General features: G+C 59.6%; 4 protein-coding genes across 4 annotated transcripts; 3 read left to right on the top strand and 1 right to left on the bottom strand.

The window, feature by feature from the left end:
* The first annotated feature begins 291 nt into the window (after positions 1-291).
* KANK3 (KN motif and ankyrin repeat domains 3) lies at positions 292-5,618 on the top strand. The gene is made up of 10 exons (XM_088527071.1): positions 292-622; positions 956-2,500; positions 2,614-2,713; positions 2,790-3,005; positions 3,612-3,699; positions 4,177-4,396; positions 4,635-4,777; positions 5,095-5,295; positions 5,366-5,464; positions 5,547-5,618. Exons 1-10 carry the CDS (start codon positions 586-588, stop codon positions 5,601-5,603), a joined length of 2,706 nt encoding a protein of 901 aa, XP_088383197.1. The 5' UTR covers positions 292-585; the 3' UTR covers positions 5,604-5,618.
* Positions 5,619-8,689: 3,071 nt separating this feature from the next.
* On the bottom strand, positions 8,690-9,099 carry RPS28 (ribosomal protein S28). The gene is made up of 3 exons (XM_088527179.1): positions 9,051-9,099; positions 8,923-8,970; positions 8,690-8,844 (listed from the first exon to the last, which is right to left on the bottom strand). The coding sequence occupies exons 1-3, from the start codon at positions 9,087-9,089 to the stop codon at positions 8,722-8,724; spliced, it is 210 nt and encodes a 69-aa protein (XP_088383305.1). The 5' UTR covers positions 9,090-9,099; the 3' UTR covers positions 8,690-8,721.
* A 100-nt stretch (positions 9,100-9,199) lies between these two features.
* Positions 9,200-10,352, top strand: NDUFA7 (NADH:ubiquinone oxidoreductase subunit A7). The gene is made up of 4 exons (XM_010216074.2): positions 9,200-9,274; positions 9,376-9,425; positions 9,797-9,946; positions 10,229-10,352. The coding sequence occupies exons 1-4, from the start codon at positions 9,224-9,226 to the stop codon at positions 10,323-10,325; spliced, it is 348 nt and encodes a 115-aa protein (XP_010214376.2). The 5' UTR covers positions 9,200-9,223; the 3' UTR covers positions 10,326-10,352.
* A 1,225-nt stretch (positions 10,353-11,577) lies between these two features.
* LOC104569115 (potassium voltage-gated channel subfamily V member 2-like) lies at positions 11,578-13,770 on the top strand. The gene is made up of 2 exons (XM_010216072.2): positions 11,578-12,828; positions 13,498-13,770. The coding sequence occupies exons 1-2, from the start codon at positions 11,578-11,580 to the stop codon at positions 13,768-13,770; spliced, it is 1,524 nt and encodes a 507-aa protein (XP_010214374.2).
* Positions 13,771-15,124: the final 1,354 nt, after the last annotated feature.

Here is a 15,124-nt window from a genome sequence, read left to right as displayed (position 1 = left end):
CTCGCCGGGACCCGCCTCCGCTGACGTGGCTTTGCCGGAGCTCCCCTTCTCTTTTCCAGCACAAACTTCTCCGGGCACAATCGTGTCCCCAAAGGCTCAGGTGGCGCCCGCAGCGGCTGCCCCCTCCTCGCCGCCCGTTCCCCCGGCTCTGACTCACGGCTCGGCGCGCCCGGAGCTGCCGGCGCCTCCTCGGAGCCCGCGCGGCCGCGCCGGCCCCCGCCAGGCCGCGAAACATTCCTTAAATGTACAAACAATCCCCAGCTCCGCAGGCGGCTCCGGGAGAACCCGCGCGGGAAGCAGAGCCGGCCGCGCCGCTCCAGCCCTCCCGTCCCGGCAGCGGGTGCACGGGAGGCTCTCGGGAGCTGCCACGGATCCGAAGGCTTGGGATGGAGGCGGCGAGGCAGCCAGGGCTTGGCTGATGGCCGGGGAGAGGGGAGCTCGCGGCGACGCTCCCCGTGCTCGTGATTTGGGCTCCAATGGGGCTCGCCAGTTGGTACCGGTCCCATTTAGGGGCTTTTGCAGAACCGGGACCCCCTCTCGTTTCAGGTTGATGGTGCCCCGGCTGGTGGCGGCCCTGGAGAGAAGATGGCCCAGCCCGCACACCTGAACCAGAACCTCCCAGGTAAAGGCGGTGGCTCGCGGGGGACACGGTGGGGCTGTCACTGGGCAGGGGACAGTGAAGGGCCACAGCGCGACGGGCTGAATACTGGGGTTTGCCCGCACATCCTCACCCCATGACCAACCTCCTCACCGTAGAGCAGGTGCTTTGAAGCACCAGATGGCACCGAGGTGAAACCTCCGCCTTCGAGCTGGATGCGAAGCTGCCGTGGTGGCAGGAACAAGCCACCCCTTGTGTCACCACGCGGCTGCACCACGGGATGCAGATCCCAGCTCAACCCAGTTGGAAAACTGTCCCATCCCGGTTAGTCCCAGCTTCTCCGTGCTTGTCTTGCAGATCTCGGCGGCCCGTTCTTGTACAGGGACCAAGACGATGGCGAGAAGAGCTCGTACTCGGTAGAAACGCCCTACGGCTTCCTCTTGGACCTGGATTTTCTAAAATACGTCGATGACATCGAGAGCGGCCAAACGCTCAAGAAGGTGCCCCTGCCCCGGAGGGCCAAGGGGGCCCGGCAGGCGCCCGGCGCCCTGCGCAGCCCCAGCAGCCACGCGAGCGGCTGGACGTCCACCGAGTCCCTCACGTCCACGGCCAGCGAGGAGGGGAGGCCCACGGGGCTGCTGTCGCCCCAGGGCCGCGCGGCCTCGGAGCCTCCGGGCAAACAGGCCTCCCAGCCCGCGTCTCCGCTGCCGGCGCTGCGGCTGCTCCCGCCGCCCGTCCGCAAGGGCGCACTGAGAAACCCCCGCGTGGAGAAGACCTTGCTGGAGACGAGCAGGAGGCTGGAGGAGGAGCAGGGCCGTTTGCTGGAGAGCGGGACCTTCATCCCGCCTGGAGCGGCCGCGGGGGTCCCCTCGGGTGGCACCGGTGACGCGCAGGCTGCCGCCTCGGCGTCCGGCTCCGCCAGGATGAGCCCCAGCGCCTCGGGACGCAGCACGCCGGCCGCGGCGCCGGGGGCCGCGCAGCTGCAGCACGTGCGGGAGCAGATGGCGACGGCGCTGCGGCAGCTCCGCGAGCTGGAGGAGCAGGTGAAGAGCATCCCCGCGCTCGAGACGCGCATCCGCGAGCTCACGCGGGAGAAGGCGGCGCTGCTGGAGCAGCTCGCGGCGGCGCCCGCCAAGGAGCCCCGCTCGGAGGCCGACGCGGAGCCGCCGAAGGGGCGGGCGAGCAAAATCGCGGAGCTGCGGAAGCTCACGGAGAAGCTCTGCGCGTCGGAGAGGAACGGCAAAGGCGGCCGCTCCGCGCAGCCCGCCAGGCCCGCCCAGAGGCCCTGCGGCTCCGAGGAGCGCGCCGGGAACGCTGGCGCCTCCTCCTGCCGCCCGCCGCGGGCGGATGGCGCCGAGCCGGAGCACAGGGACGCGGCCGTGTGGGTGCTGGAGTCAGCGCTGGGGCTGCGCAGCGAGGCGGAGCAGGAGCTGGCGCTGCTGCAGGACACGGTGGGCCACCAGAAGGAGGTGATCGCCCTCATGGAGGGCCACCTGCGCGAGGCCACGCGGGAGCTGGAGGAGCTGCGCGTGGAGGTGTGCGCCCGGCGGCCGCGCGGCCTCGTCAACAAGGAGGTGACGGCCAAGCCGCACGTGGCCGACGCCACGGTGCAGGCGGCGGTGGCCACGCAGAGCAAGGCGGCCGGCGAGCGCCCGGAGACGCTCGAGCGCTCCGTGAGTTGTTCGCCATCCACCGCCTCCGTCGGCGTCGGCTGCCGCCCCGAAGGGAAGGACGCGGCCGTGGGGCCCGACATGCCGGTGTCGTGGGAGGAGAAGGGCGCCCAGGCCGACCTCGGGGGAGAAGAGAGGTCCCCAAGGAAGGAGGACGCCTGCCTGGTCACAGCAGAGCTGGGACATGAGGACCCCGTGGTGGATGGCAGAGCAGCACCCAGCGCGGTGGCCGGTGAGTTGGCATCGGGGAGGGTAACGCGACGGCGGCGCTGCCCGTCACGAGGAGCACCGGGCCTCAGCGCCGGTGGCCGAGCTCGCCCCACCGGCACCTCCATGTCCCTCCAGGCGCCCTGAAGTCCATCATGAAGAAGCGGGACGGCATGAGCAGGAGCGAGGCCGAAGGCAGCAAGAAGAGCCTGCAGTTCGTGGGGGTGCTCAACGGCGAGTAGGTGCCGTAGAGCAAAGCGGGGCGGGCGGCCGCCCGTGGCCTCCCCGCACTGCCCCTCTCCTCCCGCACACAGGTACGAGAGCACGTCCAGCGAGGAGGAGGAGGAGGAGGAAGAGGTAGGAGACAGCTCCTCCGAGAAGGCTTCGGCCGACAGCTCCGACAGCGACGTGCGGGCAGACACGGACACCTCGGATGAGGGAGGCGAGAGCGAGCCGGGCGGCCCGGACACGGGGACCATGGCTGGGGACGACGGCGCGGCCGGGACGGAGCCCATTGAGGTGAAGGAGAAGTAAGTGCAGGATGGGGCTGCCGTGGGGAGGGCTCTGGCTGCAGGTTTGGGCTCCCTGCGGAGAGATTCCACCATGTTTTGGTGGGAACGCTGGGAAAAACACATCGGCCTCCCGCAGAAACTGTTTGTCAGAAAGAAAGAAAAGGAAAAAAGAAAAGAAAAATCCTTGTGCTTTAGAGCTCCTAAGGAGAACACAGAGCTGAGGCAACAGCTGCCTTTTTGTTGGGGGAGATAATTTGGATTGAAAAATAAATTCCGTGGCATTTTCCAACAAAAGGCGGAAAAAAATCGACCTAAAAATGGGCAAATCTCCTCCGAGCAGGGCCATATAAGGCTCAGTTCTTCAGCCAGGCCCTCTCTTGCCCGAGCAGGGACAGGAGAGCAGCTCCTCCCAGCCCCTCTGGGCAGGAACACGGAGCAGCTTCTGCTCCGGTGGGAAGTGTTTGAGCCCAGGATGTGTTTGCAGAGATGGAAAAGCAGCCGGGATGGGGGGGACACAGGGTGCTCCTTGCCAGGGCTGTTTCGGTGGGGTGAGGAGACCCTGCAGCCCCACGCGGATGCGCACGGGCCCCAGACTAGGGTTGTCCCCCTTGTCCACGTCCCCAGGTTCGAGCTGAGCCCCAGGATGCGGGAGGCCTGTCTCATCGTCAAGAGCCACCTGGGCCACCCTGGCGCCACCAAGAGCAAAGAGGTGGTGAGTTGGGGTGCCGGGGGGGGGACAGCTTGACCCATTAGTCTCCTGGGTCCTGGAAGCTCCCTGAGGAAACAGGCTGATGCTCCCGGCTGATGGGCACAGCTGGGGCTTGGTCTCCCCAGAGCTCCTCCAGAAAAGTTTGACCAAGTGCGCTCCGCCTCCAGACCATGGCCCTGTTCTCTGCTCCAGCTTGAGGTCCAAGTCTGGTGGCCTCCAGCCAGAGCTTGAAGCGCACAACCTTCTGCCAGAGAAGCAGTTCTATGGTCTGAACAGCCCCCCAGTAGCCCAAAAGCCACATGGACTCAACTAGGGATGTCCTCTAGGGGCATCCCAGCAAGGGGCTGTGTTTTGAGGTCCTCTCTTCCTGCTTGGACACTGGGGCTGGAGGAGGTGGCAGGGTCACTCAGAGTAATGTGGCTGCTAGAGGGACATGGCCACGTGCCCGGGAGCCATCTCAGCCCTGCTCACTGTGTGCAGCTCGCCAGCAGCAGCCTGGTGCTCCAGGAGTGGTTCCGTGTGTCCAGCCAGAAGTCGTCCGTCCCCGACACCGTCGCCAACCACCTCCTGGCCTTCGCCGAGATCTCGCCAGCCCTCCTGGCCAACATGGTCAACCTGGCAGATGGCAACGGCAACACGGCTCTGCACTACAGCGTCTCCCACTCCAACTTCCACATCGTGCGGCTGCTCCTGGACACTGGTGGGTGGCCCCGACTCCGCTGTTTACTCCTCTCCCCAGGGACCTCGCGTTGCTCCAGGTCTCCTTGCAGCTCCGCATCCCCACGAGAAGCCACAGCAGAGCTTGGACAACCCTGCTTTCCTATGGGAATTAGCCCTCAAGATGCCTGGGTGGGATCAGGGGATGTGACTGGGGTGCAGGAGGAGGGCACAAGGCATCACTGATGTCCCAAGTCACCCACTTTGCCCATCCTTTGCAGGGGTCTGCAACGTGGACCACCAGAACAAAGCCGGCTACACGGCCCTCATGCTGGCAGCGCTCGCGGCCGTTGAGCAGGAGGAGGACATGAACGTGGTCAGGAGGCTCTTCAGCATGGGCAACGTCAACGCCAAGGCGAGCCAGGTTGGTGCAGGCCAGGGGCTCCGTTCACTCATACCGTGACTTGACTCCCTGTCCCCAGCAGCTCCCGGTGACAGGGTCACCTCCTGCCTCCACAATGAAGGCAGGACTGTGGCTTGCAAACCTGGAAGGGCCAGGACATGGGGAGGGCATCACATCAGGGCTCTCTGGTTGCACCCACGCTTGGTGTCCAAGCAGGATGCTCATGGCTTCTTTGGGAATGTGGGGACAGCAGCAGAGCTCCCTAGGGCAGTGGGACAAGAGGGTCTGGCACTGCCACAGCAAATAGGAGCAGCCTGGCAGCGTCCCTCGCGTTGCAGGCTGGCCAGACGGCGCTCATGCTGGCCGTGAGCCACGGGCGGCAGGAGATGGTGGCAGCCCTGCTCGCGTGCGGGGCCGACGTGAACCTGCAGGACGAGGAGGGCTCCACGGCGCTCATGTGCGCCTGCGAGCACGGCCGCGTCGAGACCGTGAGGCTGCTCCTGGCTCAACCCGCCTGCGACGTCTCCGTCGTGGACAGCGTAAGTCCCGCTCGAGGACGCTAGTCCCGCTCGGGCCCCGCGCTCCTTCACGCTCCTCTGCCCTTTCCAGGACGGGAACAACGCCGTGGCCATCGCGCTCGAGGCCGGGCACAGCAACATCGCCGTGCTCTTGTACGCCCACCTCAACAGCGCCAAGACGCAGCCCCCCGTGAGTACCGCGGAGCCCCCGCTTCCCTGCCCTGGCCCACGGAGCACTAGGGATGCCGAGTGACCGTCTCCTCTCTCTGCAGCAGGGGACATCGCCGACAAGCACCAAGAGCCCTGGGAGCCCCAAGAAACCCAATTAGAGCAACCTGCAGATCCAGCTGTGTGCCCAGAGGGCTGTCACCAGCGCTGGGCTGTAATTTATGTCCCACTCCTGCGTGCTGCATCACTCCGAGGCTGCAGACGTTTTTATTCTCCTGTCAGAGCAGGCGTCACCCCTTGGGCTCACTCAATTTGCAGGGAGCAGCCCGGACTCGGCCACCTCCTTCTGCAAAGCGACAGAGGACAAATGACAAGTGAGCTTGGGGGAGGACAGGCAGCGAGCTGAAGCCAGCCCTGTCCCCTCCTGGTCCCCCATCATCCAGTCACAATCCCTGTGCCAGCTCGGAGCCCTCTGAAAGCCACTAGAACTCCCAAAGACAGAGAGAGCAAAGGTGGCAGCAGGACTGCAAGGGGGATGGCACCGGCACAGCAGCCAGGAAAGGACCAGGACCACGGGCTGACCACAACACGCTTTGGTCTTTTCTTCCCTCAAAAGAGATTGAAAACTTACAAGTTTCAGCGGTTTTACAATGGGAGGTGGAACCTGGAACCTCCCAGCTAAAGCCAGGAGGAAAAAGCCAACCTAAGCATTTTTGCTAAGGAAGAAAAGTGCAAGATCACACTGGATTTTCAGCTTGCAAGGAACCTGGCTGGCTCCTGGACCTGCTGCCCAGTGCTGGAAGGCAAAGCCCAGCATATTGACCGCAGAAGGAACACGAGCGCTGACTAACGCTGCCTTAGAACACGCTGCAAGCATTCCCAACCTCAAATACTGCCTTTTTCTCTGACATTTCCTTCCCCAGCTGACATCTGAATTTTCCCTAACATGTTCACACACACAAAATATATATTGCTAAGTGAAAAACACAGCTCAGCATCAAATCGGTGTCTTGCTTTGCTCATCAGGAGCAAACCTGGCTGCTGGGGGGGGAGCCCAAACACTGGGAGCAGGGACCTGCTCGGAGGCAGAGAGGTTGCCCTGTCAACACTGCTTATTCTAAACTCTTAACTACTGTGAAGACGAGAGCCAGCAAGTCCCCTTTTGTCCCCTGTCCTGCTCAAAGGGGAGGAGAGGGGCTGACGACAGCTCTGGGATAAAGGTGGGAAAGAGCTATGAGAGTTCAGACCAAGCCTAGTGAAAAGGGACGCGTAGGTAGGAGCATGTGTGTGCAGCAAGGCGGGTGGGAACACGGGGTGAGGACTAGGACTGCCCAAGGAAAGGCTTTTGCATGTGAAGCCAGCTCTGCTCTCAACCCTTTGCAAAGGAACATGGATTTCCAGCTATTTTTTCTGCTCCCAGCCCCTATTTCTGCTCCTTGGCTCCTCTTCCTCTCTGCCACCGCTGGAAAATGCTCCTCAACAAACTCCTTCTGAGCAACACCCTGTTCTTGCCATGGGCCAGTTCCAGCTTTGCGCTGAAATTAGTGTAGGATGCTCACAGCGGCTCCCTAGTATACTGCTCTGTAGGTAATCCATATTCACTGCTTTGGTTTCACCCGTTTACTGATTATTTTAATACTGATGTTTATTTTTATGATCCAAATAAAATTTAAAGCAAAGTTTCCAACTGTTACAACACAGCGGTGGGCAGGAGCCTCCCGTCTCGCTCATGCTGGGGCAACGGGACAGCCTGGGCATGGCTTTTGCTGCGAGCAGGTGCCACTGCAATGGTCCGAGTGGGAGCAGGGATGTTGCCAGGTCCTCACCTGGCACACACTGACTCAGCTGCTTGGATCAATCACTGGCCTGGTGCTCTCTACACCTGCAGATAATTCCCTGCTTCAGAGGAACCCTAAGAACACAGATTCCCCCTCAAAGGGGGAAAAGAAAGGAAACAAAAATGGGTCAAGGGACAGCACCACTCGCTAGACAAGGGCTGCCTCCAGACAACAAAATCCATCTAAGACTGCACAGCACAAATGCCATCAAAAAGGGAGGAAACATAAATGCTCTTAAAGAAAAACAATTATCGCTATCATAGAATTCTTTAGGCTGGACGGGACCTCCAGGGATCACCTAGCCCAACCCCCTGCACACGCAGGGTCACCCAGAGCACCACCTAAGTTTGGCGATTTGAGCCCCTCTTCCAGAGGCACCATTCGCAACTTTTAAGATATTTCAGTCACTCCGGCCACTGGTAAAATGTCTTAGTTAAATAAAACCTGTTCAGGGAGGAGGAACACTCTGTCAATAGAGACCAGGCCAAGAGTGCAGGATGAAGAGCCCCGGACCTAGCTCAGTCCCACCGGATCACAAACCAGCACCATCCAACTGGCAGAAACACAAGTTCTGCCACAGTGACAAATACAGAGGCAGCTCCTCTCTGTGCCCGGCAGTTTTCAGTCTCATCTTTACCTTCAAAACAGCCTGAAACAACAAACATTTCCAGCCGCTGTTGGATCAGAAAGGAAGGTCAATAATAAAGAACAGGGATTTACGAGCTCCTCCAAGGGCTGAAAACACTCCCTATTTAGGGGTGACCGCCAGGAGAGGCTACGAGTTGTTTTATTTATAGCAAGACACAGAGTAGTTTGCTGACCACAGAAAAACAGAAGCAGCCAAAGCTTGGCTTGAGAAAGAGTGAAATCCCAAGAAGGTCCATGACATTTAACAGTGCCACTTCAGTGGTTATAGAGAGGAAAGCATCTATCAGGAAGATCATTACTAAGGTCAGTGTACTCAAGATAAAGCTAGTTATGTTTGCTGTGAAAGACAGATGAATATAAAAATGCAAAACCACAGTAACACCAAGGTAAGGGCATTTTATCCAGAAAGGTTAAATACAAACCCTGTAATAAGCAGATTGGGCTTCTGTCCTTCTGCTGAAAGCAATTATTAGAGGCAACTGCATAAGCACCGAGACAAGCTAGGCTATTCACGCACCCAGTGACACCTAGACAAAACAGGACAGGAAAGGGGGGGAAAAAAAAAGAAAACACTTTATTGTATTAACTCAAAGCGCCATCCTCATCTTCAGTGACCCATGTCTGGCAGCGCAGGTGTCCGCGAGCGGCTCTGAGGGAATGCAGGAAGGTTTCCACCACCTGGAAAGGCAACAGCAGAGACTGTTTTGATGAGGGAGCTGCCAACTGCAGTGCCTGAAAATGGCAGAAGCGAGAAGGGGCGTTTGGGGCTACCTGGGGCTCCCTCGGCGCCAGCCTAGCGCAGCCGCCGGGCCTCGCGCTCCGACTCGAGCAGCGTCAGGACGTCGCCCTCGCGCACGGGCCCCTTCACGTTGCGGATGATGGAGCGGCTCGTGTCGTCCATGAACTCCACGCGCACCTGGGGAGGAGACAGCGCGTCAGCGCGCGGCGACACCGCGTCAGCGCGCGGCGACACCCCGGGCCCGGCCCCGCTCACCTGCGTGCACTGCCCCTGCGAGCCGGTCCGGCCCAGCACCTTGGTCACCTGCGGGCACAAGACACGTGTGAGCGCGGCGAGGCGGCCGCGGGTCCCCCCGGCAGCCCCCGGCGCGGCGGCCGCCTCACCCTGGCCAGCTTGATGGGCTGCACGCGGCTGGTGTCCATGGCGGCGCGCGGAGCGAAGGGAGGGCCGCGCACCCCCGCGCGCCCTTTTATAGCCCCGCGGCTCTCGCGAGATTTGCGCCCCCCCCCCCCTCCTCCGCCCCCGGCCGGCGCGCGCCCTTGGGGGAGAAGCCAAGATGGCGACGGCCACTCGCCTCATCCAGCGGCTGCGCAACTTCCTAGCGGGGGTAAGGGCGGCCCCAGGGGCCAAGGCGGCCCCGGGATCTGCCGCCCTCCCCGGGGAGGGGAGGGCAACCCCGCGCTGAGCCGCTCTCGCCTTGCCTTGCAGCGCGACCTCCAGGCCAAGCTGGCGCTGCGCTACACCGAGATCTCCAAGAGGTAAAAGGTGGTGGCGGCTGCTCCCTGGCCTGGCCGTGAGGCCGGAGCTCAGCGCTGCTCCCTACCTGCTGCTCCCGCGCCGTTTCCTACCCCCTTTTCCTTCAGGGTTTCATGTTTCTGCTCTCTGGAGAGCGGCTGTGACCTCCTGGGCTCGAGGGGACACTTGTCACAGAGCCCCGGGCAAAGGGGGCTGCTCTGCCCCTGCCTGTGCTTGTAACAGGGTTGCATTTGTCTCAGGCACCTTCAACTGTCCTTAAAACCTCTACAGCTGCAGGCAGGGCAGTGCGCAGCGATGCTCCCCTCCAGACCCTCGTCGACACGGGCCCTTATTTACCACAACACGCTGAAATTGTGAAACTTTTGCTATCCAGATCCCAGCCGCCGCCTCGGCTCCCGTTGGGTCCCAGCCACAGACTGGCAGACAACTACTACTGCACCCGTGACGGGCGCAGGGAGGCTTTTCCCCCCGTCATCATCGTTTCGGCACAGAAAACCCTTCCTGCTGGGGCACAGCCTGCCAGGTAGGTCTGGCCTCGTCCGCTGCTGCGCCCTGAGCAGGGCTGAACTGCCTTAAAAACACACAGCTCTTCCAGAAACTAACGTCGTATTCCGCAGATCATGGAGTAAAACACTGACCTGACACTTCCATTCTGTATTTCCTCTTGAATAAATACAAAAATTGCTCGACTGTTGACTTACCTAAGCTTCCCCACACTAATAAAACCCATTCTGATGAAATTGGAGAGTTCTTTATTGACTGCTCTTAAAAGCTACTTGAGTCTCTTTTTCTTCCTCTTTCCCAGTTCAGGGTCTGCGGTGACAACAGCAGAAAAAAAGCCAGTGACACCAGGGCCACCACTCAAGAAGTGGGAGATTTCAAAAGACCAGCCGTATTTGTGAGAACTGAATGGTGCTGGATGCACAGCTCATTAAGAAGTGGCACCTTAATGTGGAAACCCCCACTGGGGATAGCTGCCGTGACGCTAAAGGTATTGAATTTATCCTGGTTTTGCTCATACGTGACTAATAAATATACTTAAAGCCGCGATACCCCCATTTTGTTTGTTTTATTTGAATTACAGAGGTTACTTGCTTTCACTAGTGCCTCTTGGGTGCTGGTGTTGCACAAGTGTTCACTAAATGCACAAAAGATGGACAAGTGCTGCTGAATTTGGTGCCTTAAGGGCAAGAACTATGAGGGGGAAGTGCTGGTCACCAGTCTGAGAGCACCAGGAAAGAGTGGGGCAGCAAATCCCAGAAATCCCAGTGGGATGGGGCTGCCCGGCGCTGCCGGGTGCGTGGCAGAGCTCAGCTGTCACGAGCTGTCCCAGATCATCCTCTTAGCTTGAGCTGAGTTGAGCCTGGGACTCTGTTAGGCTGAGTCCTTTCCTTCGTGCACATGGCTGGGACCTGGATTTGGGAGCAGGAACCTCTGCCACTGCAACCATGGCCAAAACTTGCAGCCGCGTTTGTGACAGTCTGTGACAGTGTTTGTTTGTGACAGTAACTTCCCTCCGTCCAGCCCATGGGGCCCAGCCAGAAGCATTTTTGTTGTCCTAAACCCTCAGGCTCAGGCACTTCCATTAGAGTGGGGATTGCGTCGCTTTTCAGCGTGGTATCAATCTTGTGCTCTGGGCCTGTGCATTTACTTAATTCATTTCACAGAAATAAAGGTTAAACGTTAAGGTTAAAGCAGATACAAGCTCTGCATGTCCTTGGCAAAAGAGGCCTTCAGGGGTTAAACAGGCCCATGCTCTCCTTCAGCTTGCTATAGGGGATGCCTTGTTTGGAAATAGGGTAGTATGTGACAAATGCAAACAGCGAAGAACAGAATGAGGAAAAAGAGAAGCACAGAGCTGGAAATAGCCCCTTATATAAAGTGTTAGGGCTTCAATCCCATTATTGTCTTAAGGAGCGGACACTTAGCTTCTTCCAACTCCTACAATGCAAAGCCCAATCCGATCAGCAATCAGCTTTGGGAAGCCGGCAGGTGCCACGTGGCACCGGGACACGGGCAGTGTCCCTTAGCAGTGACTCTTCACTGCTCGTGGGAGATGCAAGCACTTGCCCTTGTCACACATGGCTGGGGACAAGGGACCTGTGAAGCCAAAATTGCTGTGAGAGAAGTCGCTGCTGCGGCGGGGCCGGCACCATGAGGCAGCCGGGGAGGCGGCGCGCAAGCCTGTCCCCCAATCTGAAGATCGGGGCTCCCCGGGGCCTCCTCCGCAGCCCCGAGGAAGAGGAGCTCCACATCCCGTTCGCGCAGGACAGCCTCGTGAAGCCGTGGAGCTCCATGCACAACGTGGCGGACTGCGACCAGCAGCAGAGCGGAACCCCCGTCCTAAGGAACAAGTATTTCCTCAACATAAACGTTGGAGGAAAATCATTCCAGATTGCTTGCAAGGTAGCTGCCCGCTATCCCATCACCAGGATCGGGAAGCTTGCCGTCTACACAGACCCGATGAAGAAGCTGAAGCTCTGCGATGACTACTCGGTGCAGAGGAACGAGTACTTCTTCGACCGAGATCCTTCCATTTTCCACTACGTCTTCCACTTCTACCGCAGCGGGGTCCTGTGGATAAGGGACGAGGTTTGTCCCAGTCACTTTGTGGAGGAAATCGAGTACTGGGGTCTCCATCTGAAATACTCCCAGCGCTGCTGCCGGATCCTCCTGGAGGAAAAGCAAGATGAGCTCAGTGAGTACCTGAAAATACAGAAGGAGCTGGAGGCGGAACTGGAGCCCTTGGACGCGGCAGAGCACTTTGAAGGGAAATGCCTGGGGAATTTCCGGAAGAAAATCTGGGACCTCATTGAAAATCCTTATTCCTCCATCCCAGCCAAGATCATTGCCGTCATGTCAAGCTTCTTCGTGCTCATCTCCATCGTGGGCATGACTTTGAGCACAGTAGAGGAGATGAAGCACAAGATTGGGAAGAAGTGGATGGAACAGGTAGAGATGGTCTGTGCCATTTTCTTCACTTCCGAGTATCTCATGCGGCTCATCTCCTCCTCCAACTTCCAGAAGTTTTTGCGGGCAGCATTTAACGCTGTAGACTTAGTGGCCATCCTGCCTTTCTATATCCAGATTCTCTTTGAGAACCTGGATGAAGCGGACACGCTTTACCACGAGGAACTGCACAAGATGGAGAACGTGGGCAAGCTGGGGAAAGTCCTCAAGCTCATCAAGCTCATGAGGATTTTCCGCATCCTCAAGCTGGCGCGTCACTCCACCGGCCTCCGGGCCTTCGGCTTCACCATGCGCCAGTGTTACCAGCAGGTTTGCTGCCTCTTCCTCTTCATCGCCATGGGCATCTTCACCTTCTCCGCTCTCATGCACTCCGCGGAGCACGACGTCCCGGGCACCAACTTCACCAGCATCCCCTACGCGTGGTGGTGGGCAGCGGTAAGGAGCGGGGACCTGCCAGGGAGGCCGGGAGGTAGAAACGGGCCCAGTTTTCCCTCTGGCTCCGGTTCAGCGGGAAGCCCAGAACCTGCTTGAAGGGAGGAAATCGGAGAGTGGGAGTGAGGTCAGATGCTCTAAACCAGGCGTGGGGGCAGGATGCTGGGGACACCCATGGCGCCTGATCACCTGGTGGCCACGGCACGGTGCACATTCCCTAGGGATGGATGCTTGGACTGAACCGGGCAAATACGGGGACACTTTGCTCCAACCTAGGCCTGGAAGGAGACCCCAGAGCCGAGCAGGCTGCTGGTGAGGACAGGAACCCTGGGGCTGCCAGAGCCCTGGGATGTCCCTCGTCCGCTAGCACCACCAGAGCCAGCAGCTCTGCTGAGCCAAGTGCTATAATAAACCTGGGATTAGCTCTGAGCTGACCAACAACTAAAGCACCTGAGAGGCAGGGGTTACCGAGGGGCTTTTGATTCGTGAACAAAATGATCCTCTCAGTCATTTCTGCTATTCTAATCGCCCTCCGCCACCACCAGCTGCCTGCTTCTCATTAGCCTCCCCCTGAGGAAGTGTCTCTTAGCAAAACCCGGTGTTTAGAGGAGCAGGGATCAGAATTCCTGAATGGCTGATCCTATCCATGAGGGTATCTCCGTCCTCTCCCAGGTCAGCCTCTCCACCGTGGGCTACGGAGACATCGTGCCCGAGACGGTGGTTGGCAGGATTGTGGCGTTCGGCTGCATCTCCTTCGGCATCATCCTGAACGGAATGCCCATCTCCATCCTCTACAACAAGTTTTCCGATTACTATGCCAAGCTGAAGGCCCACGAGAACGAGACAAGCCTCTCGCTCAAGCTCTCCAGGAGGATCCGCCTGAAGCAGCGAGTCCTGCGGCAGCTCTCGTTGTGCTGCGGAGCCGACCCTCGCTCCCACCGCTGACCCTGGGGACAACCCCCCAGGCCGGCTTGTCCCCCTTGGTGACCCTCTGTCCTGGCCCTCCCTTCCTGCAGTTGCTGTTTTGGGTCCTGTCCCCTAGGACGGCTTTGGGACATGGGGACAGCAAGCAATGGCAGCGGGAGGTGCCCGTGCACAGGGAGCTGTGCCCATCGGTGGGATCCGTGGGGAAGGGACGCCAGGCAGGACCCGACTGCAGGGACTGGTGCTGATTCCGGGGGCCCCGGTGTCAGCCCCGTGTCAGCTCGTGGTCGCTGATAAGCGGCTGCTATTTTAAAGCTGTTGGAAAGAGGCTTGGAGCGGATCAGCCGCCTGCTCGGCCCCGCGGCTCAGACACCGCCGCATCCCGGAGTACGGAGTGGCAGCGGGCACGGGGCAAGGGGCTGTGCCGGGGGGTGCGAGCTGGGACCCTTCACCTCACCCGGGACCCCCAGGCACTCATCCCAGAGCTCCGTCACCTCCGTCACTCACATCCCAGAGCTCTGTCACCTCCGTCACTCACATCCCAGAACTCTGTCACCTCCATCGCTCACATCCCAGAGCTCCGTCACCTCCAGCGCTCACATCCCAGAGCTCCGTCACCTCCATCGCTCACATCCCAGAACTCCGTCACCTCCATCGCTCACATCCCAGAGCTCCGTCACCTCCAGCGCTCACATCCCAGAGCTCCGTCACCTCCATCGCTCACATCCCAGAGCTCCGTCACCTCCATCGCTCACATCCCAGAGCTCCATCGCTCACATCCCAGAGCTCCATCGCTCACATCCCAGAGCTCCATCACCTTCATCGCTCACATCCCAGAACTCCGTCACCTTCATCGCTCACATCCCAGAACTCCGTCACCTCCATCGCTCACATCCCAGAACTCCGTCACCTCCATCGCTCACATCCCAGAACTCCGTCACCTCCGTCACTCACATCCCGGAGCTCCGTCACCTCCATCGCTCACATTCCAGAGCTCCATCGCTCACATCCCAGAGCTCTGTCATCTCCAGCACTCACATCCCAGAGCTCCGTCACCTCCAGCGCTCACATCCCAGAGCTCCGTCACCTCCGTCACTCACATCCCGGAGCTCTGTCACCTCCATCGCTCACATTCCAGAGCTCCATCGCTCACATCCCAGAGCTCCGTCACCTCCGTCACTCACATCCCAGAGCTCCGTCACCTCCGGCACTCACATCCCAGAGCTCCGTCACCTCCGGACACCCAACCTCGTACCCGTCTGCCCCATTGCGCAGTGGTCAAAAAAGAACCCCTCCCTTGAGAACTGTAGATTTAATTCTCCAAATTCATTTTACAAGCCACAAAAAAAGTGCAGCAACGTACAGACATTCACAG

The sequence above is a fragment of the Tinamus guttatus genome, unplaced genomic scaffold (genome assembly GCF_059628265.1).
Source record: "Tinamus guttatus ecotype Peru unplaced genomic scaffold, ASM5962826v1 Tinamus_guttatus_pri_ptg000261l, whole genome shotgun sequence".
Lineage (NCBI taxonomy): Eukaryota > Metazoa > Chordata > Aves > Tinamiformes > Tinamidae > Tinamus > Tinamus guttatus.
This window is presented reverse-complemented; position numbering and strand designations above follow the sequence as displayed.